Source organism: Paralichthys olivaceus, chromosome 7 (genome assembly GCF_024713975.1).
Source record: "Paralichthys olivaceus isolate ysfri-2021 chromosome 7, ASM2471397v2, whole genome shotgun sequence".
NCBI lineage: Eukaryota > Metazoa > Chordata > Actinopteri > Pleuronectiformes > Paralichthyidae > Paralichthys > Paralichthys olivaceus.
Window position 1 is genome coordinate 649591 of NC_091099.1, and position 16632 is coordinate 666222.

The window sequence follows — 16632 nt, forward strand, 5'->3', positions numbered from 1 at the left end:
TCTTACAGTCTGAGTGCAGGTCAGTGTTTCCTCACTGAGAACAGCTCCAGCTGTCAGAAGACGTTAAGAATGAGCTCGACCTCCATCGCCTTCCTCTCAGCGCCGGTTCATCAGCCTCTTATCTCACACACTTATTATAGTTTCACAGGAAACATCATCCAGCAGCAGAATTAACAGGAGGAGGCCACGGTCACAGCCTGAAACCTTGTCAGGGCTGAAAGGAATCGTAACAACTCGAATGAGAATAATAAATAAATCTTAACATTTGAATTCAGCAGCCGGGGTCATCCTTCATATGGATGAGAGAGTTCGAGCCTCCGCCTCTTTTTAAACATCAGGACGTCAGGTGGCACAACGTAGTGTGTCAGAAGGACTCTGACGGACGTCTGATCCTCTGGAATCTTATGGCGACGCCTTGATGACGAGGGCGTCCCACTGCAGCTGAAGGTCTCGGTGGAGAGCATCACCTCATCAACCAGACACTCGTCTTCCTCTGTGTCACAGAAAGAGAAGAAAGACGGCTTCTGATTATCTGAAGCAAATCTCAACACAGCGAAAACGTCTGATTCTGTCTCATCGTGGTTCACATGTTATTTACTGACGGAGACGATGATGTGGACAAATAACAGACGTCACAACGAAGAGGAAAGTTGTTCTGATGCACAAGTACTCAGTCAGTGATTGGAAGCTCGTAGGTTTGAATGAGATTCTCTGAGCAGCTGAACGAAGTGAAAAACATGAAACTGAACGAGTCTGAAAATCCTGCTGAAAGCAGCAGAAGTGAGACGAGACGACCATGAACATCAGTAATGAAAAGACCAACGTTACATATAATCATTTATACTGTAGAGACGAGGAGGAGGAGGAGGAGGACACTTATCCTGCAGCCTCAGGGATTCTTCTGTGGCTCAGAGCAGGGGGAGCAGGAGGAGCATGGGGAGCAGGAGGAGCAGGGGGAGCAGGAGGAGCAGGGGGAGCAGGAGGAGCAGGAGGAGCAGGGGGAACAGGAGGAGCAGGGGGAGCAGGGGGAGCAGAAGGAGCAGGAGGAGCAGAAGGAGCAGGGGGAGCAGGAGGAGCGGGAGGAGTAGGGGGAGCAGGAGGAGCAGGGGGAGCAGGGGGAGCAGGAGGAGCAGGAGGAGCAGGGGGAGCAGGAGGAGCAGGAGGAGCAGAGGGAGCAGGAGGAGCAGGGGGAGCAGAGGGAGCAGGAGGAGCAGGAGGAGCAGGGGGAGCAGGAGGAGCAGGAGGAGCAGGAGGAGCATGAGGCTGCAACTGCATTACCCCCCAGATATGATCACACAGATATAAATGATATACATATTTATGACCCCTGCAGGTGGAGGAGCTGAGTCAACACCGACGCTGCAGCAGCGGGGGGGGGGGGACAAAGTGGCTGATGGGAACTTTCTGCAGCTGAAATAGACCCAATCAGGAGGGGGTGTGTTATTGTTGCGGATATATATATAATAATGTTCATATATATATATGAAGATTATTTCAATGATTCCTCAGATGTGATTAAACCTTCACAACCAACAAACTGCCACACCCCTTTTTTCCCATGAGGCACTGCTCTGCGTTCAGAAGAACTTTGTTGTTTGTGGTCGTTGTTTTTGTCGAGGTCACGTTTCTTCACTCGAGCTGAATAATTTACAATCACTTGTTTTAAACCACGAGTCCCTGTTCAGACTCGATGGAGACATCTGACGGAGACGAGCAGCGAACAACCGAACATTAATAGTTTGGAGTTCGAGGACAGTGTCTCTGATCCCGTCCTCTTTTTGGACGTGGAGCTCGTTATGTGCATTTTAAGACTCGGAGCTCAGTGGATCCACGAGACTCCGCCAGCCTCCCTGGAGATTAAAGAGATTCCCGTTATGTGCTTTTAGGCTTTAATCTTAAAACTGGGCTGAGGCTGAGGGACACAAGTCCCTGATAACTCTCCACTCCCAGCACATCGACCTACTGTGTATTTATAACACTGTAAATGGGTCCGTCAACGTTTGGTGCCTCTGCTTTTATTTTCCTGCTTTTTACTTTGGACAAACAAAAACTGAAGAGTTGTGGAGAAGAGTTGGAGCGAGACAGCGTGAGGAGGAAGAGGAGGTGTACGAGAAGAAGAAGAAGAAGAAGAAGAAGGGAACAGATGAGGAGAGATTCGTCTGTGAGTTCCACACAGATAAAACCTTTCGTCTCTGCAGGATGTTCAGACTGAATCAGCTGGAGACGAATGGAATCTGAGTGAGAATCATCTTTTTGCAGTCGAGCATCACTTTCCACACTTTTCTTATTTCAGATGCCGTTTTGATCAGGTTTGAAAATAAACGTCTCGTGCGTTTTATTTCCTCTTCCCCTCGTCGCCTTTGTGATGAACAACATCCTGCGTCTGTTCCCCGGTGGTTCGGACTAATTCACTCATTGGCTCTGGGTCCAGCTGATAAATCCTCAGCAGAACCTGAGGAAACGTCCGGGATCCAGTCAACACAACTTCAGTCCAGAGGGAAATGAATCTGGCTGGTGACTGACGTTCGATCCATAACAACCTGGTGCAGTCCGTAGATCTTCATGAATTATGGTGAGGTCACGCAGAGTGTTGGGCTCTGTGGCTGCAGCTCAGCACATGTTTTCATTGGAACTGTGAAAAGGGCATAATGCTAATCTCATCCGACACACACAGAGACGCAGGAAGAAATTAGAGGGAAAATGAAAAATGTCTTCCTGAGGGAGGGATTAGACGACCGGGACATAGCTAGAAAGAGGAAGTGAGGCCGATGTTGCTGTGCATCGTGGGTCGTTCACATCGTCGTCCATCATCCTGAACACTGGGGAATTATGGGAGAAGAAGCATCGTGTTGTGCATCCTAACGTTTCGTTCTTATCTCACTGGACTCTGTTGATCTGTTGGATTGACGGGTGAGACTGACTCCTGATTGGTGGAGCAGTGGTGGACTGCACATCGGGGGGGGGGGGACTTTTCCTGCTGGCCAGGTTTTTGTTCTTGAACCGACAACTTGTCCAACAATAATATAAGAAGCAGGAGTGAGTTGTCAAACCTTCTCGTACAATCGGTTACGTCTTTCTGAATTCACCGATCACGGTCCAGACGTCCGACTGTTAATGTGTTGGTGCTTTTATATGGTTGCTCCTGTTCTGTTGGAGAGACTTCTTCACATCCTGATAAAGCACGTGACTCATAATATAAAGATAGAATACAGTTTTATAAATCTTTGAGGACAGTGTGAGCTGAATAATGATTGATCTGTTTACTTTACAGTTTTGCTATCCATGTGTATTTTACTTCTGAAGCTGTTTTGATTGATGGTTAAGTTTTCTTGTATGATAAATACTATATATTATATATATATATGTGTATTATCATGTATCTGTGACCCAGTGGTACTGTACGTCCCTCCCGTTGGTTTTCTGGAAGTGGAACCAATGTGAAAGTGGAGCAGTGAGCAGTTATTATCTGAGATTAGCAGCCGTTTAAAATTGTTGCTTTCAGGGTTTCATTCTCGTCCAAGATGGAGATGGCATAATTACATTTACGTAACGCTGAGCTCCTGGATGTTTCTGGCCCAGATGAGCTCCCTGCTGTCGTCTCTGTGGAGGACATCTCGGAGGACAAGAAGGAAACGAGGTTTGGTTCTCCAGGCAGTCAGTGTGTGTGGGGGGGGGGGGGGGTGTCTGTGGAGACAGACCAGCAGATCTCGCTCTTCAAGCTGCGTCTGTGACTCGACTCCAGACTGAAGCAGCGAGGTTGTTAGATGATGTCAGAGGTCAGAGGTCAGAGGTCAGAGAGCCTGGCGTGAGAGAGCAGCGCCACATGTTCTCAGCAGCTTGATCAGTAAAAAGAAAACTATAGAATAATAATAATAATATTCAGCCTTCATTCTTCATACATGTGAGAATATGTGCAGTGAGTTAACTGCACATGAACCGATGTGTTGCACAGCTCAGAGATGAGGGGGGGGTCACGACCAGTCGAGGACGTCGAGGGGACCGCAGGACATGAAAAGGAGACGCCTCCGTTAGCTCGGTTTTAGATCCGCACAGTGTTCAGGTCACATTCCTCTGTCTGAAACCGTCCGAGCCCGAGGGAACATGAACCGAGCCTCTGGAGTCTCTGTCCTTCTGGATGTAAACTCTTATTTTGATGTGTGACCAACGATAAAGTCACGGTCGACCTCCATCAGTCACGTGGTCTTTACATGCAGTCGTTCCTCTGTGCTATTGGCTGGATCCTTTTGAAATGTATATTATTATATATTATTATATATTACATCATATTCTCTGGATCGTATCTGGATTTTCTTCACTCTCAGATATTTTCGTTCCTCTGAAGATGTTGATATGAACATCTTGTGATTGTCTGGCAGCGTTGGACGCAGCAGGAGCGCAGGAAGTCAAGTGTGAGGTCGGAGGAAGAGCAGCTGGTGTTCGTCACACACTGCTGTGAGGGAGGCTTCCTGTGTGTGTGTGTGTGTGTGTGTGTGTGTGTGTGTGTACATTCTTTACATTATTTAACTTGGTGAACTTTATTTATCTTGAACACCCCGTTTGCAATCTTCTGCCACTAGGGGTCTCGATGTGGCGCAGCAGTGAGGGATGATGGGAGTTCAGGAGGTTTTACATGGATGGAAACAGATCCCAGGTTCTGTGATGGGACGTGTCTCGGTGCTGAGTTATTACAGGACGTCATTAGATGGTTTATGAGGCGCTCCCTCTCTTTCAGCTCCATGTTTGGTCTCCACCTCCTGACCTCAGAGTCTGCAGCTGCTACATGCTTCAATATGTTCAGCAGCTCGACAACAGAGGCTTGGTCTGAGCTCATGTAAGTGAAAGATCACAGCTGTGAATCCCTGCGGGAGCTGTGATCTGTAACAGTGGGAGAGTCGACATGATTTTAACGACTCATCGACAGGATCCTGAACTTTTAAACTTCTGTGAAGCTGGTGCACGTTGTCTTCAGACTCCACCATGACGGCACTGAGAACAGGGGCTCTGAGGTTTCCCTGTTTGACGGAACTTGACACGTTCAGCAGCTGAAATGTTCACATCACACGCTCAGCACAGCGGGCGGACGTCTTGAGGGAGAGATTCATACGGAGAATAAAGTCTGGGAGAGGTCGGACCCTCCCGCAGAGTTTTCTGATTAACTGCTGCTGCAGCTGCACAGTCTGATCCACTGTGAATCACCGACAGTCAGTTTTATCAGCACAGCAGCGAGGACGCAGCTCTGTTCCTGTCGTCTCTGTATTTCAGCATCGAGATGCTCTTTGCTCCAGACCTCAGAGTCTCTGTGGCTTCAAGGGGAATACAACATGATTTCATTCTACACTGAGGTCTCCAATGATTTCAGTAAAATCCTGTGAGTGGACACAAAGCTCTCGTCTCCATCAGTTTGAATTGAATCACTGTGAACAACAATCAACGACAACACTCAGAAGGAGAATCACTGTCCGCTGCACAGGAAAGAAACTCAGGACATCTGTCTCTGGGACCTTCGCTCTCTCTGGTCCCCTGACGTCCCCTTCCACTGCTGCCACTGAGGCATCCATTCACTCGTCACTCGTCTATTCACTCGTCCACTTCTACTGACAAAGTGCGTCCGGAGTGACGGAGCTCTGGTCAGAGGATAGACTGGCTGATCACAGGTGACGTGACTGATCGCAGGAGACGTGACTGATCACAGGAGACGTGACTGATCACAGGAGATGTGATCACAGGTGACGTGGCTGATCACAGGAGACGTGACTGATCACAGGAGACGTGGCTGATCACAGGAGACGTGACTGATCACAGGAGACGTGGCTGATCACAGGTGACGTGACTGATCACAGGAGACGTGGCTGATCACAGGTGACGTGACTGATCACAGGAGACGTGATCACAGGTGACGTGGCTGATCACAGGTGACGTGGCTGATCGCAGGTGACGTGGCTGATCACAGGTGATGGCTCATGGGTCATGTGTTTTGACTGAGTCAGTTTGAAGCTGTGAGGGTCGATCCCCTGATTCCACCATCACATCCGACTTCAGACGCTATTAAATGATTTGATCTGAAGCCTGAAGCGTCTCCACACATCTGGTTCTCATTTGAAGCCTCTTGATCTGTTTTCAGTGTCACAGACAAGATTCCCGTGAAGATTCCTGACTTCAGCTCTGGGTTCGTTGATTTAGCGGATGAGAACCGGAACTCCAGCAGCGATCAAACACCAGTTTATCCTCCCACACACCAGCTTCACATTTCAAGCAGCATTTGAAGTAATTCTTTGTACATGAAACACCTCTGGAGTCCCGACGCTGCTGATGGACTCACACTCACACAGAAGAGCTGAGGGACGAACAGCAGCAGAAAATGTCAGAGTAATCAGACTTGTGTCCTCAGACGACTCAACCTGAGACGACCTTCCCTGAAAAGACATTTGAGGATCCTCCCGGGTCCAAGTTCCAGCAGAAATGTCTGAGTGTTTTTAACTGGAAAAGCTCAGTGATGGAGAAGCTGAAAGTTTAATCTCAGTGACAGAGCGTGGTCGACGGTGACGTGGTCGACGGTGACGTGGTCGACGGTGACGCAGACACAGTCGATCGTCTGAGCAGAACAAGCGTCGGGTTCAGTCCTCCAGGTTTATCAGATTAACTCTGTCAGGGAGCAGATATTCCAGGTCCTAGCACCGGTCTTATAGATCTCAGCTCGTAGCGTGATGAAGAGTGAAGGAGGCGGCGCCGTGTCTCCAGCCAATTAACCTTTGAGTCCACAGAGTTTTAACGGTGAAAAGCAGGAGTGACGTCTGCAGCGGGGCCACACTTCACTTGATTGTGTGTTTGTGTTGAGGAGTTTTATAAATGTAGGACATTTACCATAATCACATCAGTGGGATGAAAATTAAACTTGAACTCTCACTTTCCAACATTGTGTCTCTGTTGTGTTTTCATGACTCAACGCCAGCGACACCAAGTGGTCCGTCCGTCCTGCGATGTGATCGAGATATCTCAAGAACCCAAGAGGGGATGTTTTCAAACTTGGTTCAAATGTTCAAACACAAAGATGAACGAGTCGAACATCTGAGAACAGCTGCGTGTTATCTCCACGTCCACAGGTGCATCTGTGCAGGATCTGAACTGGTGTTTAAACTCCCGGCAGCTTCTCTCCTGTAAATCCCGTGTTTAGTTTCAGGCGCCGTCCCGTGAGCTCAGAGCAGGAAACTATCCCAGCGTCGGCCGGTGAAGCTGAGCTGATAAAAACCAGACTCTGACAGCTGCTGATTCTGATGCTGGACGTCAGCAGAATGTGAAAATGTTGTTAACGTTGAATAAAACCATCAAGTCACGAACACACTCGTCTGAAGGTTCAACATATTTCTGAGTGAGTCAGCAGAGGTTTGAAAATCCTCCATCACACGAATTATAGAAAATCTGATTGTGCGTCCGTCAGCTGTTTGTCCTGAAAATGAAAACATGCTTCTCAGCCGGTGACGCCAGAGGAAGAGGAGGACGTTTACTGTCGAATAAAAAAGTGAAAAACAAAAATACTAGACGAGAATCACCAGCGTCTGACTGCACGCCTCCGCCAACCAGTGCACTTTCACTCTGACCTTCGACCTTTGACCAATGAAATCCGATCAGTTCGTCTTTGAGTGGAACTGAACGTTTGTTCCAGATACGTAGAAATCAGAGGTTCACAAGAATGAAACGAACGTACAAAACCAAAACCATCATAACAGCTCGTCCACACGGCGTCGGCCTCATCACCAAAACATCTGGAACCTCCTCGTCTTTCCAAGTGGACGTCTTTGTCTTCTACGTGTACGGCTCCTCCTCTTCATCCGTTTGTGTTCTTCAGTTTCAATCAGTTCATCATCAACGAGGCGTCTGAATTATTGATTCTCACACCTGACTGACTCGGCAGCAGCAGCAGCTGAGCCTTGTGGGTATTCAATTATTTTGAGCCAGAACCACACAAAAGGTCACACAGTCTGTCATGTGGTCAAACGCTGTGTGGTTGTAATCTGATTACCTCAACACGTGTTAACGAGGCACTGTGGAAGTGGGACACGCTTCAGTTCCATGATGAGGAACATGGAACACAGCGATCAGCTGACGAGCACGTCGACACATCAAAGCCTCCGATCATTTCAGGACCTTTGGATGTTAATTATCTCCTGCAGGCGTGAGGCGGAGCTTCAGTGTTCACATGATGTGTTGTCTCTCCTCAGACTGTCCATCGCTGCAGCTCCTCTCCTCAGCCTCTGTCTCTAACACTTGACTGAGCCTCCTGTCTCTTTAAGACCCCCCCACCCCAGGTGGACGTGTGTGTAAACTGTGTTTATCCACAAACTCGTGGTGCGTTCACTGGTCCCTCAGTTTATAAATGTTCGTAGACGTCAGGTCCGCAGAGTGAAGCCAAAGTTGGAGTAAATTTCCTGTAATGACCAGGAGGGGGCGACTTCAGAGTCAGTTTCTATAGAAGCAAAAAAATCTGCAGTCGAACATGAGAAGAAAGTTTTGATGGTTTTGAACATGTAGTTCAGAGCAATGAATCCTGGGATATGTTGAGCTGGGAGGGGTCCAATGAAATGTTTTAGCCCGGGGCCCCTGACGTCCCTGGAGACGCTGGATCGCTTCTGGTTTATTATTCTGTGTAATGAATTATCTTGCACGTCGTATCTAATTGAAGGTGGAAGGTTCTCCGCCTCTCGTTCCAGCTGCTGACGCTGCAAATGTTATCGATCCTTGAGCCGCACTTTATTTTATTTTCTGCTGAAGAACCTTCCGACTGCAGTTACTTTTACTTTCACAGATTTTCCTTCCATAAAATTGATTCAAGTGTCAAATGACCTCGTGTGTGGACTTAATGGGAAACGTGAACCTGCGGGAGTCGACTCTGGATCCTCTGGACTGTGAACGTTTTACACCGGAGCCTCTGAACGCTGCACCGTGCGGGTTTCCATGGAGATCTCCAGGGATTCCACCAATCATCAGATGCGTGATAGACGTGTAAATTGGATTTGACTGAAGCCAAACGTGAAGAGGTTCAGTAGCAGATGTTTAAAGCTGGTTGACACGTTTTAATAATGAAGTTTAATACGTGTGTCCACACCTCAGATTCTATTCCCGGCGTCACACCCACACGATGATGGACTCCCACAGAGACGCTGTGAATATTCATGGTTTCAATCGTGGCCTCGGGGGCGTGTTAACAGAGCTGCTCATGACTCGTGTTTCTGCAGTTAATTAAAAATCTTTTTTCTCCACGATGACCCTCGAAAAGACTGAACTCCAAACAAGCTGCGTTACGACGATTTGCTGTTTTCAGTCTGTTCATGTTTTATATTTGTGAAACTTCACAGTCTCACAAAGTGGAGCACAGATATCCCGTCCGTCTGCATCGACTCCGCACAGACGTCCGTTCTGCTCAGATCTGCACGATGATCATTATTGTTTATTACATCATTTCTATGGATATAATTGTAACTGAAGACGTCAATGAACACGGAGACAAAAACAATCCAAACTAATTTCCCTTTTAAAAATCACACGTCTCATTGAACACATCTGAAACGCTCCAGGTTCTTCCTGTTGAAACACAGCTGAAGCAGGTTTTAATAAATGTTTCCCAGCTCACAGACTTTGAATAAACACTTATTTTTACAGGATGTGGTTGAATGTGAATTTGTCCTGAAGAAGCTCCAGGGTGAAAATAAAAACTCGTTATTTTGCTCAGGTTTTTATTGTTTTTATTCATTTTTAAGTTTCTGCACAACCTGAATCTGTGACAAGCTGAGAAAACCGATGTGTTCACAGCTCATGGACCTGAACATGAGCAGCCTTCACACTGAGACAGTTACAGAGTCCAGCTTTACAGCGAATGAAGAATTAAAGGACGTGTGTGCGTTCACTGGTCCCTCAGTTTATAAATGTCCGTAGACTCCAGGTCTGCAGACTGAAGCCAAAGTTGGAGTAAAGGCTGCTCCGACTCGACCACCGAGGACAGAACTCAGGTTGACAACTTCACGGGAACCTGAATCGTAACTTGTCTCTCTCAGAACTTAGAGCTGCAGAGTCGAGAACGTGTTTTCTGGAGAGCTGACGTCGATCGATCATGATCGGACTGACCAGCAGCAGTTGGAGGGATTCTCTGTTGATGTCTCCTCAGACTGGAGTCACACAACTGACTCCTCAGAGACGTTTCCCCAAACGAAGCTCTGAGTTCCCAGAAACTCTAGAATCTAAAAACTAAGCAGAATCAGCAAATTAATACAAGTTTAAACTCTGTCAGTTAAAAAAGTGTTTGATAAAAGCATCTTAACGTCATGTTCGAATCATCAGCTGATAGATGGTATCAGTGATCTGTGGAGGATGTCAGCCTCAGTCTCAGTCCCCATCAGTTTGAACTCAGCGTTAACAGTGTGAATGTTGTGATGACGGCAGCAGGTCACAGGAAACAGTTACTCTCACCATTCATTCGAATGGATGTTCACCTCAGAGCGACGGTGCCCCCAACAGGTGAAGCCAAGTCACTACACCGGCGGAGCGGCGCTGTGGCCCGTTTGAGTGTCAGGTGATTTTCTCCTGGTTCATGATGCAACTTCACTCAGACTTTAAATAAAGGTTCATTTAAAAAAAACTGATTCATGAGCTGAAGTAAAAAAGAAGAATCAGAAAAATTCATCTTCAAAAACATAAAAACTTAAAGAAGGAAAAACTAACTGTTGGTTTTTAATCTGGTTAATAACCAACATAAATATTGTTTTCATTTTCCAATAAGAGTTTGAAGCGACATCAAAAATAAAAGTGGAATTAGAAATGTTGGATCTGACTGGTACTGTGTTTGATCCCAGACTTTTATTGTGGAGGGAGACAGGAAGATGCGACCTTATGAACACGATATCTGGACTGAACTGAACAGCGTGAGCACGAAAATCTTTCCTGATTCAGTCAAACACGATTCACAAGCTCGTTGATTTCAACAACTGATTTTATTCTTCATCTGTTCTTTAAAAAAACAATCACATGTAAAGAATCATATTCAGACTGAATCACCTGAGCACATTTCTGAAAGTCTAAAAAACTGTCACCACAGAGAAACATGAGCCGACACTTCATCCGTCTCCTCCACACGTTTCTCCCTCGGATCCAATGATGGAGCAGAAGAGGAGGAGGGAGGAACTTAAAAAGGATGGGAGGCGTTTCCTGTTTCAACGCGTCCGTCACTTTACGCCAGAGTCCGTCCCGACCGTTATTTCATTTATTCACTGTTCAAACTTTTCACTGGAGAAAAACAATCAAACGTCCTCAGAGTCGACACAAGACGAGGATCCTCCGAAAAATATCCTCTCACACACACACACACACACACACACACACACACACACACACACAGGCTCCTCAGTCGTCTGGTTCGATGACACACTGCTCCACGATCTCTCTCAGGTTGGGGTTTTCCATGGCGGCCGCCACTCGCTCCTTATCGTTGATCTGTTTGTTAACTGACACACAAACAGACATTACACACTTTAACGTGAACGTTCCAGATGTTGTCCTGTTGTTGTGAACGAGTCTGACGCAGACAATCTCCTGCTGCTTCTCCAGATGTTAAAGACAAACTCCAGAAAATGTCCGACCTCACTTCTCAAGAGTTTGTGTCATGAAACAGTTTTCGTTTCCTTTTGTCAAAGCGGAAACAAAAACACAAACTTTGTCTGATTCCAGAAAAGATCAATAAACCGAAATCTGAACACGATGACTGTCTCGCAGCAGATTAACTTCAACATCTGACCTGAAGCTCCAAACTAAAGGTCACGTGAATGATGAGGATGAATGATGAGGATGAATTATGGATGACGGGATTCTCTCACTGTGTTTGAATTTGACTCCTGGAGAAATGTTTAACAAATAATAATTGAAACGTTATTGATCCCTCAAGGGGAAATTCTTTTTACACTCATTTTCATTTTTTATACATGCAGTTTAACCCACACCACCGTGAGCATTTTTAAATCACTGAGTTTGAGGTTTGTTCCGTCTGAAAACTCCCTGAAGCTGCTCACATGAGAAAATAAGTCTCCACTGTCATTAAGTTTTGTTCCTTGAAGCTGCATCACAATTGTAATTATACTAATGTTGTTTTTGTTGACCACATTTCCAGGACTCTGCGTCAGAGAGGATGTGGAAAACGGTCTCAGCAGGAGGTCGTTCAATCTAAAGAAACCATTTGCTCTCTTGAATTTAAAAAACAGACTTACTATCTTCCTCGGTAGAATGAGTTCCTTCTGAAATGTAAATTTCCAACTGAGGAGACAAGGAAAAAACAGCTGATGAGAAAAGTTCTTTTCAGTTGTTGTTCATGAAATTCAATGAAGAACAAAGTGAGGTGTGTTTTAAATGCTGGCAGGAGAATAAACGAGACGGAGTGGAAACACAGAAACAAGTTTAGGATTAAAAAAAAGAAGAATGACAGTAAAGTCAAAAAGTAAAACTGAACAAACAAATATCAATTAATAAACTGTGAATACATCACGAAGGTGTGTGTGAGCAAAGATATACATTAACGACAGAGTGTAGTTCCATCACTACTAAGATAAGAACTACCTCAATTCCCCCAAACCTTTGACAAACATGTATTTAATGTATACTTCAGTTTTTTATTTGGTCCGTGTCCCATCTGCTAACAGATGGGACCCCCCCCCCCCCCCCCCCCCCCCCCGCCCACCCAAGTTCACCTCCGACATTTTCTAACCATCGATACAAACAAGTTCAATATTCTTATCATTCAAAACGTCAACGGATGAACTGCAACGACAAACGTTCCCTGTGAAATGATCCTCGATGAGATGAGAGAATCATCCAGAGGTTTCAAACTGAGCGAGGGGACAGGGACGTGTTCGGTGGGAAGGAGGACGTAGAGACATTCCAATCTTGAGTCCCCAGCGTTCGAGTCCAAATCACTACTTGAACCTTATTTCAAGAAACTAGAAGGTTCGTCCAGATCATTGTTCACCTGCACATCCACCAGGGTCTGGAGACCAGGGGACTCAAAACAAGCAACACAAAACTAACATCGCACAACACAAGAGACTCAGCTCGTGCTGCTGCTGTCAGAGATTTCTTCTGTGAATAAGATCACTTACGCTGCAGCAGGTTTTTAAAACTGGTGGCTGAAATAAAACCCTGCGCTAATTAGGTTGGTTTAGATCCGTCAGCCCCACAACAAAGGTTCACGAACTCTCCTTAAGTACTTTTCCACTTGTTTGGACGGGGAAAAGATTTCCCAGCTGATTCATTTAGACCCTGCTCCCTGCGGCGGAAACAAAAGCTTTCTGCAAAGGTTCCTAGTTCCCACGGAGAGTTCCTGTGTGAAAAAGACTCGAGAGTCCAGTTCCCACAACATGAGTTATTAAAGTGGAGTTTGATGTCTGTGAAAGCGTGATTATTAACGGTGAACACGTGAATCCACATTAACGCTGGTGAATGCATGTACCGACATGTCAGTAAACATTTAAATAGTATTAAAATGTCCAAGTGATGGTAAATACCCAGAATCCAGCTGCTACTCACCTTGTGTTTAAAAGGCAAACATCTCTGCAGCTTCACTTGTAAACACAAACCTGCAGACACACACAACATGGCCGTCAGACAAGAGCAGTGGAACAAACTGAAAACACAAAACTGGTCTGGAGTCAGTGGATCTGAGCTGTGGAACCAAACATATTCTAATTCATCCCACCACAGTTTCATGATGATTTATTCTCCTACACACAATAACACAAGAGTCTGTCACTTGGTGTGTGTTGTGATATTTGCTATCAGGTGAAACACACATTCGTTGTCTTCACGTATGATCTGTGAACTAGAATAAAAACGCCCTCTGGTGGACAAACATGAAGTCGACTCCATCAGGCCGCAGGTCGTCTGAGTCACATTAATGAGTCAAACACAGACGAGAACAGGAACTACAGCTGAGTCATACAACCCCCCCCCCCCCCCCCGCCCACAACTCCTGCCCACAACAGATTAGATCGCAGCAAACGGCCGACAGCGTGAAGACAAAGGGTCAAACTGTCAGTTACACCAACTGCAGCGATGACGAGGGATCGGCTGCTCGGACCACGACTCCTCATCTCCGCTGTGTTTCCAGAAGCTGACAAACTGTGCAGCAGGAAGTGAAACAGACCCGGAGCAACGCACAGCAACGCAGAGTCATGTGGTGAAAAGTCAAAACTATAGAACGAACAAACCCTGAGTCATGATCTGTGGGAGCGGCTGGTATGGTCCATGTCCCATCTGCTAACATGGAGGAGGTTTCTGAGCTTTACTGCAGCCAGCCACCAGGGGGCGATTGAAATGTTTTGGCTCAACTTTTGGGAGCTGTGATGTCGTCCATCTTTGTTTACAGAGAATGATTCACACGTTCATTGTTTTGACCTGTCAATGAAACTTTAAATGATGTCATCTCTTCTTCTGCAGTTTTATAACGACACCTCCCTGGAGAATTAGCGCCACCAAGTGTTAACCTCCATGAACACGCTCCTGATGTTCATGAGAGTGGATACAAACTTTTACAGTAACAAGTAACATCTGGAATAAAACTGCAAAGGGTTGAGTTTATACTTGTACACGTTACAAACAGTTTCCTACGTCCCTCACAGTTTGTAAAGCTGGAGACAGATTTCAGCTCAGGTCAATGTCCCTGCAACAACAAGTCTCTTGAGTGGCGAGGACGTTTCAAACTCTCGTTAAATCCTTTCAACTGGCAGATCAAACCCAGACTGAATAATGGACCTAACGCTGTGACTCATGGGATGTTGAGTGATGGTGACATCATCAGCAGCGATCTGAGGAGACGCTGATCAAACCTGAAGACAACAAACCATCGACCTTCTTTGAAAAGTCTCTGATGTCCATCAGCTCCTGACGCTGACTCACCGATCAGAGTGGCCAGGGAGCAGTGAGGGACGGTCGGGGAGAACTTGATGATGATCAGGTACTCGTCCTCTCCCAGCTCCTGGACCTCCACGCATTTCTCCGTCACCACGTCCAGCTCCTCCAGGGTGTTCGGCTTCTCCGGGTCCCGGATCGACCGGATCACATCTGGTGCAGGGAGGGAAACCAGATGTGACACTGTTTTCAACAGACCGTCTAAAAATAACAGTCTGACGCTCCTGAACACTTTTCACTAGAGTGACTCCATTACAGTACTCACACTACTAATACCAACAGTACTACACACTAACAGTTCTAACAGTACTACACACTAACAGTTCTAACAGTACTACACACTAACACTACCATATACTATCAGTACTAACAGTACCATATACTAACAGTACCATATACTAATCATATACTAACACTTCCATATACTATCAGTACTAACAGTACCATATACTAACACTGCCATATACTAATCATATACTAACACTTCCATATACTAACAGTACCATATACCAACAGTACCATAAACAGTACTAACAGTAATACACACTAACAGTTCTAACAATACTACACACTAACAGTTCTAACAGTACTACACACTAACAGTTCTAACAGTAGTAACAGTACTACACACTAACAGTACTAACAGTACTACACGCTAACATTACTAAGAGTACTACACAGTAACAGTACAGACAGTACTCTAACAGTACCAACAGCACTAGCTGTTCTACAGTACTCTAACAGTACTGACAGTATTAACTGTTATACAGTACTCAAGCAGTACTGACAGTACTCAAGCAGTACTGACAGTACTCTAACAGTACTCTAACAGTACTGACAGTATTAACAGTTATACAGTACTGACAGTACTGACAGTATTAACAGTTATACAGTACTCTATCAGTACTGACAGTATTAACAGTTATACAGTACTCTAACAGTACTGACAGTATTAACAGTTATACAGTACTCTATCAGTACTAACAGAACTCTAACAGTACTGTCAGTACTACACAGTAACAGTACTGACAGTACTCGAACAGTACTGACAGTATTAACAGTTATACAGTACTCTAACAGTACTCAAACAGTACTCTATCAGTACTGACAGTATTAACAGTTATACAGTACTCTATCAGTACTAACAGTACTCTAACAGTACTGTCAGTACTACACAGTAACAGTACTGACAGTACTCGAACAGTACTCAAACAAGTACTCTATCAGTACTGACAGTACTCTAACAGTACTGACAGTATTAACAGTTATACAGTACTCTATCAGTACTGACAGTATTAACAGTTATACAGTACTGACAGTAACAGTACTGACAGTACACTGACAGTACTGACAGTATTAACAGTTATACAGTACTCTATCAGTACTAACAGTACTCTAACAGTACTGACAGTACTACACACTCACCATAAACCTCTAACGCTTTCTCCTCCATGTTCTCTCTCCAGCTCCAGTTTCCGGTGGACTCGTGTTGGTCGGTACCGTCACACAGACTCGTGTTGGTCGGTACCGTCACACAGACTCGAGCTTCGGTCGGTTAATCGGCGCCATGTTGACGGAACAGCGACCGGAAACAGAGAAGAGGCGGAGCTTCAGCTCACCTTCCTGTTCTGTTGTAAACTTCCGGGTCAGGTGGTCTGTGACGCGGGAGCCTCCATGATTGAAGCTGCAGCTCTG

At 45.7% G+C, this 16632-nt stretch overlaps 1 protein-coding gene across 1 annotated transcript; it reads right to left on the reverse strand.

Moving 5' to 3' along the window:
• Nucleotides 1–10960: 10960 nt before the first annotated feature.
• ciao2a (cytosolic iron-sulfur assembly component 2A) lies at nucleotides 10961–16565 on the reverse strand. Its single transcript, XM_020110590.2, has 5 exons — nucleotides 16363–16565; nucleotides 14926–15090; nucleotides 13558–13607; nucleotides 12246–12291; nucleotides 10961–11489 (listed from the first exon to the last, which is right to left on the reverse strand). Exons 1-5 carry the CDS (start codon nucleotides 16388–16390, stop codon nucleotides 11389–11391), a joined length of 390 nt encoding a protein of 129 aa, XP_019966149.2. The 5' UTR covers nucleotides 16391–16565; the 3' UTR covers nucleotides 10961–11388.
• Nucleotides 16566–16632: the final 67 nt, after the last annotated feature.